At 36.2% G+C, this 9616-nt stretch overlaps 1 protein-coding gene across 1 annotated transcript; it reads left to right on the forward strand.

Annotated features, from left to right (window-relative positions):
- Positions 1 to 7904: 7904 nt before the first annotated feature.
- LOC148852488 (protein BPS1, chloroplastic-like) lies at positions 7905 to 8876 on the forward strand. The gene has a single exon (XM_088945805.1). The coding sequence runs from the start codon at positions 7905 to 7907 to the stop codon at positions 8874 to 8876; it is 972 nt and encodes a 323-aa protein (XP_088801931.1).
- Positions 8877 to 9616: the final 740 nt, after the last annotated feature.

Below are 9616 nucleotides of genomic sequence, written 5' to 3' on the forward strand. Positions count from 1 at the left end.
ACCAGGTTGGTTTCACATTTGGACTGATGTTGAACATGTTTTCATGAATATTTTTGGTTTTTTTGAGGTTTTAAACGCTTGGAACCCTCTTCGTAATGTTCATTACTAGATCTGGTTTTTTTGGGGTTTCATGCATTCTCACTATACAATTGTCGGCGACATTCAGGTCAGTCATCCAACTCCCTCGTCTTTGCTTTATAATTATTTTTAGTGCAATATTTTGCTCAAAACCATTTTTTTATTTCCAAAGAAAAAAATGACAATATTGTTATTTTTTGAAGCATGCATGATTGTGTTAATTATATTATGTTGATTATTTTGCAATATTTTGCTCAAAACTGATTTTTTTTCAGAGATAAAAACGACAATGTTGTGATTTATTGAAGCATATATGGTTGTGTTAATTATTTTATGTTGATTATCTTGCAATATTTTGCTCAAACCTGATTTTTTTTTTATTTCAAAGATAAAAATGATAATGTTGTGATTCTTTGGTTGTGTTAATTATTTTATGTTGATTAATTTGCATAATCTAAATAATGGTTGATGGAATTTTGTGTTTGATTATATTGTAAGGAAAATTCCCAATTAGTACCTTGTACTTTGGGGCTAGTGCCACTTTGGTCCTCGAACTTTAAAATACAAAAATTCAGTACTCGAGCTTTCAAAACCTAACAATCCAGTACTTGCTATTAACTAGTTGTTAACCAACCATTAAGTGGCATTTGAAAAAGACACAAATACCCTTCGAGTTCCAACATTCTGGCGAGACAACTTGTAACTTTTTCAATGGCATGCTGATGGTGATAGTTAAACTTTCATTATCAGTAATATGTCCCCCCCAACTTCAACAATGTCCATCCACACATCCTCTAGAATCCAAAATATTGGCCATATTTAAGGTAACATTTGTATGCTATGAGCCCATTTTAAAACTACATCATAGATGGACACTAAAAGCTATTGGATTTTTTTTTGTAGAACTGCATGGGGGCTATTAATGGGACATACATATCTGCAATGGTTCCTATTGATAAGTAGACACGTAATGGCATAGAAAAGGGCCTTATACACAAAATGTAATGGTCGCACGTGGTTTCAACATGCAGTTTACATTTGTCTTTGCTAGATGGGAGGGGACCACACACGACTACCACATATTTGCAGAAGTCGCACATAATTCAAAATATAATTTCCCGCATCCACCATAGGGTATGTGCATACATTGCAATATTTTGGTGTATTATCTGAATTCACGCAAAAAATAATATTCCTATTCCCATTCTCATTCACAGGTAGTATTATGTTGTTGATTTTGTGTACCCCAACATGATTGGACACATGGCACCGTACCGTAATACACTATACCATTTGCCTGATTTTCAAAAAGGAAAATGTCCTACAACAAAAGAAAATTACTTCAATAATGCCTATGCCTCATTGAGAAGTGTCATCGAGCGGAGTTTCGGTTTGTTGAACGCTTGATTCCTTATCCTGAAGTGTATGAAGTGTATGTTATGGGTCCAGGTTATGCCTGCCCAAGCTGATTCTGAAGTTGGGTCATCCAAACCCACACCTTCATCAATGTCTCGTGTATTTTGTCACAGACATTTGAGGTGGAAGGTCAGACGGATGGCCAGTTTATCACCTCAAATGGTCTTGCAGGCATGTGACTTCTCACCCAGAGCCAACTCTGCTCGGGCCAAGCTCTGTGGCTTCTTGGACCTTTCTGGGCTTAATTTGGGCTAACAAATGGCTGGCAAGCTGAGACGGCCCAACTTGCAATAAATGGTTGACTTGAAGTACCACAACTTCCTAATTGCTGTTAGGGATGGCAAAAGGGCGGATTTGTGAAGCGTTTTATAAATTCTACATCTTACCCACATCCTTAGATCTCTCAATTTATACCTTATCAAATCCCATAATAGGTTGGATTTTCAAAATTCGAATCTTCCCCACACATGAGAATTCAAAACCCTTCCCAATCCTACCTCGTCACATTTGAGGAAAGGGTGGGTCAGATTGGTGGGTTGGGTTCGGAATCCATATATAATTTTTTGTTATTTATTGTCATATATGCAACAAATAAATAAAATAGTCTAAACAAACATTAAAATTTTCAATTATTTGATTAAAACATGTAAAAAATACAAACTATTTATATCCTTCACATAAAATTCAAAATACTATTACGTTTAATATCTATTATATAAGTTCATATGCCTTCCAACAATATACAGGTTAGGAAGGATCGGATTTAACCTAATACTATAATCCTATCTATACCCAAAACCCATTTTGGCCCCAAGGCTTGGTTTGGGTGAATCCATACTAAACCCAATCTCTCGACAATGCAACATTGAGATATTTATATGTACTAGTAAACATGTGTGTGCATTTGCACTTGACAATATTTCTAAGATAAAACTATTTATAATTTATGAACAATTTCTGAATAGTTAGAAGTGGACAATTTCTGAAAGGTTATAAGTGGACAATTTCTAAAGTGAGAGTAAAGGACATATATACCCTCTTTATGCCCATTATATGCTTAGACAAAGGGATAGAAAGTGTCTAATGAAAATTCTAATTCCAGAAAAAAAAGGACATTGTTCTTTTATAAATAGTATAGATAGGATTGTTTAGTATAAATATATTACACGTGGGATGGGACAGGACAAATCGGATTACCTTATCCTTTTTCTAGGTTCAGGCTGGTGTGCTTTTTTCAGTTTTTTTGTCGGATTTGGGATGAATCAGCTCATTTAAAACCCGATCCGTTGACACCCCTACATGCAAGCAATAGATCTTAGATCAATTGCATACAAAAACCGGAAAATGACTTCACTAACCCATCCATTCATAAAAGAAAAAAACACGAAGAAGCTTCTTAACTGAAACCCAAGGCTCACGTTAGCTGTTTCTTGTTGTAATAGCATTTCCGTGACAATCTTCACTCCTGCACGCAAGTAGATAGTAACATGAGAGAAATTTTCTTTTTAATTTTTTCAAAAGAAAATATCACACGAAACCCATAACCTTCTCAAGTTTCAACTTTGAACCAAGGAAAGAAACAATGAGCTGGTTAATTTAGACTGTTCACCAAATAAGCAATCTTGTGGACTTGGACCAGCAAAGCCCACCCAATTAGAGAGCTTTCTTCTTCCATATGGTGGACCAAGAGACTCAAACTTGGCATCTAAGAGCAGTGTCGTCAGAACCAGAGTCGATGAAAGACTAGAAATCTCGCTGAGTCATAATAGTTCTATTGGTTTAACCAGTGGTTAGACTTCATCATCGACTCTAGAGTAGTAATCAGGTTGGTTGGATTTGAATCGAATCCAGCCACATTTTAAAAGGAGGCATTCAATAACATGCCTGATTTTACCTTTAAAAATAAGGGAAAATGCCATATTAGTACCTTGTAATTTTAGTCTAGTGCCACTTTCATCCTCAAACTTTAAAATGTGACAATTTAGTATTCAAACTTTCAAAACGTATCAATTTAGTATCTACTATTAACTAGCTCGTTAACCAGCCATTAAGTGCTATTTGACAAAACATAAATACCCTTCAAGTGTCATCTAATTCTCCATATCAACCATTCAAATATTGACAAAAAATGACCAGTCTCAAATCCTTGCCTCTTCTATTTAAGAAAGTTAGAGTCACTAGAATGCCCACTGAAACGTAACTAAGGGTGTCAATGGACTGGTTTTGGATTGGACCTCATCCAGTCCAAAATCAATTTGGACGGATTAGATGGACCAACAAGATATATTGGAGTGGACCAATCTGGTCTAAAATATTTATTAGATTGGATTGGACCTAGTCCGTTTGTAATAAATTTATATGGAATTGGGTTAGATTAAGCCAATATCTGGTCCATTGATATAAGATAAGAAAATATGTGTCAATGGACCGGGTTTAGGTTGAAACCAATCTAAATCAAAAGGAATTTGAACAGATTGGACGATCCAGACATTAAATTGGACCGGTCCAAATTGGCCCAAAACATTCATTGGATTGGATTGGACCTGGTCCATTTATAATGGACTCATATTGAACTGGATCGGATTGGACCAAATCCAGTCCAGTTGACACCCCTAGACGTAACCCCAACTTTCTTGAATAGCAGATGCAAGGATTTGAGACTGTTCTGTTTTTATCAACATGCGGATGGTTGATAAAGAAAATTAGATGACACTCAAAGGGCATTTGTGTTTTTTCAAATGTCACATAACAGCTAGTTAATGGATTGATTAATAACAGGTACTTGATTGACATATTTTGATGGTTCGGGTATTAAATTGTGGCCTTTTAAAATTAAGGGATCAAAGTGGCACTAGGCCAAAAATACAGCGTACTACTCAGAAATTTTCCCTAAAAATAAAAACAACTACCGTCAGCAAAAACATATTATCCATTCACAACCCAAACTGAATCAACAAAAACCATAACAAAAATTCACCTATCATCGGTTCACTGGTTCAACCATCCGGTCTGACCTGAATCTGACAACATTGCAGAAGAGTGTGATATGACAAACATGTAAGTGCCTTCTGGGCTGCCATCTAAGCTGCCAAACGTAACGTACTAGGGAAAGTGTAGATTGCTCCAGTTGGAAGAAGATTTCGAAATCAACAGAAATAGACAGCTGGATCAAATAAAATAAGGTGAAGTGTGGCTCAGTGATTGCATGTTTCAAGGATTGAGACATCACTGGAAGGATCCATCCAAGAACAGATGATCCAAAACTTGTGATGGCAGATGGCCCTACCATGTGCACTTGGCAATCACAAATTACTTCTCAAATATGTGTTTTGTCTAAAATATCCCTTGATTCATGCTTTGGATGGGAAGCAGAGTTTTCTCATATAATATAAGTGATATTATCGAATGTTAATTCCAGTTATTTGGGGTCTTAGGAGGGTACATCGGGTACAGCCCTGTCTACCCTTTTTTGCATTTAGAAATTGGAAGACCCTTCTTTCAAGAAATGAAATATTGGAAAAAAATTAACTTTGGGTCCTTTTTTTATTGATTTTGGTTTTTAAATCATATATATATTTATATTATATAAAAAGATATTTGTATAGTTTTGGTGATGCAGTTAATAAAAATTAAATTTGATAAAATAATGTTGACTTATTATATGTATCCATCCATTACTACATGCACACCAAGGTTTTTAAAACCAAAGCAGATAGGGAATCATTTTGGGATCAATGCCTGGGTTGAATGGTTCGATTGTCCAATTTGAATGGATGATATATTCAGGTTTAAAAAATAAAAAAAAATAAGAAAAGATAAAAAATCATTGTCCGGATCGATGGTTTGACCACTTGAGTCAGTGATTTATTTACTAAATCAACGATTTTTGTCGAAAAAGCAGTTGTTGGGGTAAAATAGAACTGTTATCGATTTCCAAATGGAGACAATTTTGATTTTGGAAAGCTCAAATAGAGGGGTAGTATAGTAAATTTGTAAAACTGTTCATCTCTTAACATTAAATCTCTGACAGGGTATCTTTGGAGGTTTTGTAAAGTTAAGGCAGGTTGAAGAGGAATATTGAAAAATAAAGGGAAATTTTGCATTATTACCCTAATTTTATCAATGATTTCGATTTAAATCAGTAATTCCAAAGGTTTACTAAACCAGTCAAAGTTCTCCCCTAGTTGCTCAATTTAGTGTTTCAAGGGTCAGTCATGATCAAACACTATGCTCATATGTTTATTAGCAGTTGGTGCATCTGTGGTTGCTATGCCAAGTTTCCTTCCAGCAATCCCTGATGCGATCGAGTTGATGTTTGTTGAATAATGAAGTAAATGAACCATTGGTCATGTAGATGGATGATGTATGTAAAGTTTTAGGTTGTGTTTGGATATCCAAAAACAAAGGCTGTGTTTCGAAAAATTAGAGGATATGTATTCTTAAAGTCCAAAAGCACAAAACCCCAATTTAGGATTTGGGCTTTAAGAATTAAAAAATGTATTAGCATCAAACTGTTATGTTTTTGAAAAAGATCTCTTACCAAACGCTTGAAACATTCTTTTGCTCAATTTTGCTTCCAACATTCCAAATCTCAAAAACAAAACCTTATCCAAACGAAGCTCTTATTCTTTAGCCTAAAGGATTTCGTGATTTCCTTCTTAATCTAACTTCTATGACAGCCAAAAAGATTTAATACCTAAGCAGACAGATACCCTTAACAGTCAAAGCTTTTTTTGTTCTCTTCATCTAAAAAAAAAAACAAACTGTCAAAGCTTTTTCTTTTAATTTTCTTCCTGATATTTCTTAGCTTTGCTTTCCAGCGAAGAAAGGTTTCAACTAACTTCCAAACCCAAACAAGCATCCAATTCTCATCTCAAAACTGAAGAAGACTGGTAGACTTGTAGTTCTCACTAAAATTCGCATTGGGGCATAAAGTGGATTGAAGTAATCGATCGTATCACCTTGTGGAATTAAGTCTTGAAATATATAATCAATCGATTGCAAATTTAACCCACCCACCGGTCTAACAACTGTAGATGTTGTTCCCACTTGGTCAGTGGTTCAACCATCCGAATCAATGGGTCAACTCATGATTCCAACCATCTGGATCTATGGGTCAACTCATGATCTCATCAGCGCAAAAAGTTTTCAAAAAGAGAAAAACATTAAAATTCAGTAACACACTAAATGGGCTATTATACAGTTCAATGGTTCAATCAACTGGGTCAACGAGTCATTTACTGGGCCAACAGGTTTTTGTAACAAAGTGGATTAGAAGTTGGCCCAAACTGGGATTGTGACCAGGACATTGGACCACTGGTCCGACCAGCCAGGTCAACAATTGATTGAAAACAGTGGCCCTACTACACCAAAATTAGAGTTAATTGATCTGACTTAAATCAGAAAAATACCACTAGTTGTGGTGGGTCTCAGTGTCTCACTAAAATTCTCTTCTTGTGAATTAAGTACTAAAATAATTCAATATAATCATGTCCTTCAATTATTCCCTTAATTAATCCAAAGCAATTAGCCATTGGTAGTGAACCCTAATTAGCCAGAATTGCAGTTAACTAACCTGGATTAAATCAATTTTATGCTCAGATTATACCCATAAAACTGATGATTGATGACTGTCAAAAAATTGAGAGCAAAAGGATTTTGATTTTTAAGGGCTCATAAGTCAAATGCTTTCCTTGTCAAGCTAAGCTTAGACATGTTTGAGCTACAAGCAATTTGCCAAATAAAAGTACAGTTAAGGATTTTTAAAATTGCAACAGGGATTCACGCTAACCCTTTCTAGTTCACGTTGCTTGCAGCATCCTCTCTCTTTCACTTTTCTAGCATCAAAGATATTTCAGAGGAAATTGAGCAGAAAAGAATGGTTAATTTCTGGACGGCTCGTCTGTACTCCTTTCCTATACGGAATCCCTCCACAGTTCAACCATGAAAGGGATGACTCTTATCTCTCAGATTTGACAAGTTTGGTGGTGGACTGGTGGGGGCCATATGTCTCAGGACTTTCCATGTGAGAAGTGTCCGTTGCAGGATTTCTGGGTCGTCCAGTTATCTTCACTAGACAATCTCCTTAATTGGTGCTTACACTTTTACACCATCCTTCTCTTGAAAAGGACATATCTGCTCCATGTCGCAAAGGAATGGCGTGACTTATCTTCTTGTTTAATCCTTTGTATTCTTTTATCTGTGCAAGAAGTTCCAGAGCTTCACGCATTCTCTCCTCTCTAATGTAGTTATATGCCACCTAGCCTAAGAAGAGCCCATCTCAGATTTTTTATCATTTTCAATTATCCCTCTCTAGCTCTCTTCTGCATTAATTCTATGTTGCTTTTCTGTAGAAGATCTCTAATGGCTATTGATCAGAAGGCAATGAAAGTGTAGAATCTTTTGAACACATGGAAAGGCTGTTTCGGACATCTCTTCTTCCACTCCAGCTTGGAGTTGGGGGGAACTCATGTTCCCTGAAGAATGAGGATGTTGATAAGTTCTGTTCCTCTGTTTCAGCAGATGTGAAGAAACTTCAGCAATCTTTAGCTACTGGGGCTGTCTCTCTTCGGTGGTCCATGGAAGCCATGAGTGTCTTGAAGAAGATACATATCGAGCTGCTTCTGCTCATCGAGAGATCCAGACTACCCATCTCACTGGATGGTGAAGATTGGTTGGATCAATACATGAAGGTGACTGTAATGCTGTTAGACTTCTGTAACTTGTTGAAATCAGCAATCTCCGGGATCAATAGGTACAGAATGATGGTTGATTTCACAGTCAGAAAATTGTGTGATTCTGGTGTTGCAATTAATAGAATTGAAGTTGAAAGATTGGAAAGAGATAGTAAGAAACTTTATGGTAATGAGAAGCCAAGAGATGTGAGATTGGATGAATTGGTAGTACCCAAATACAAATTTAAGCGTAAGAATGGTGCAAATCCTGTTATATTTGCTGCCAAGAGTGCCATGATCGTAATATCTTTGCTTCTTGTTTCTGCAATTGTCACCCCAGTTTTAATCAACATGGATGAGGGAGTTCCTAATGAAATTTCTCAATTGAAGTCATTGATGCAGTCGATTAAGACACTGGTGTCATGTTTCCATGAGATGATTCCGAAGCCCGGGGAGGATCCAAGGCTGGTTTTGGCTGAGAATGTGATGATTGAAAGCGTGGTTGCTGATCTCAAAGCTCAAGTTGCAGAGGGAGTTGTTGAGGATGGGGATAAGTTTTTGAAGGGTGTTGATTTGCTGAAGAAAAGATCTTCAGCTCTCAAGGAGGGCATTGACATGTTTGATTCTATAGTAAGTGATGCGTTTGAGGAGGTCATCAAAGGAAGAAATAAGGTTTTGGGAATGCTTAATCCTAGTAAGGAAACTTAGGTGTGTCTGGAAGCTCAAATGTGAAATCAATTCTCCTTAGTTTTCATAACATTTGAAGCCATAGTATATCATCTAAGTGGAGATATTACTGGAATGTTACTGAAAAAACAGAACTGATTACATTTCTTGAAATCCTTGAAATGAGAGTTCTCTCTTCTTTTTTTTTTTTTAATTTAACTATCTCTTTTGTAAAGAACCCATCATATGCATTATTAATGGTTAGTTTATATGAACAAATGCAATGAAATTCCAAAATGAAATCGTTTTCTGTATCCAGTTGGCCAATTATGAATTCATGATAAACCAATTTGTTGATATTAGTGTAAATCATTTGCACAGAAACTACTCTGTTTTATTGTTAGAATGATGAAAACATAAACTAACCTTGTTATTAGCTGACTACCATGGGCTTCATTTGTTACAGTACAGAAACTTGATTTGCAGTGGTACTGAAAAAGTAGTGTGGGGCTGTAAATCACTAAATCTTGCACCCTGAAACTACCAGGTTGAAATTCTTGCAAACAAAAGGTGTAATGTATACAGCCTAGAGTAGAATTTTTCTATAATGTAGAAATTTTCAAATAAGATCATGAAAGGCCATTACCCAATGCTGGTAGCAGCTATCTAGGGTCATGGAAGAGGTGGACAGGAAACAGACCTAACCATTGGCATTCTCAGACTTGAGAGCCTGTGTTCTGGCTCTTGTGAGCCCGACCTTACACCAAGCAATGACACCTTCA

This window comes from Nelumbo lutea, chromosome 5 (assembly GCF_056320005.1).
Source record: "Nelumbo lutea isolate HS-2025 chromosome 5, American lotus-T2T, whole genome shotgun sequence".
Taxonomy (NCBI): Eukaryota; Viridiplantae; Streptophyta; class Magnoliopsida; order Proteales; family Nelumbonaceae; genus Nelumbo; species Nelumbo lutea.

Coding starts and splice junctions, on each gene's coding strand:
- LOC148852488 (XM_088945805.1), top strand. CDS start 7,905: ATGGAAAGGCTGTTTCGGACATCTCTTCTTCCACTCCAGCTTGGAGTT.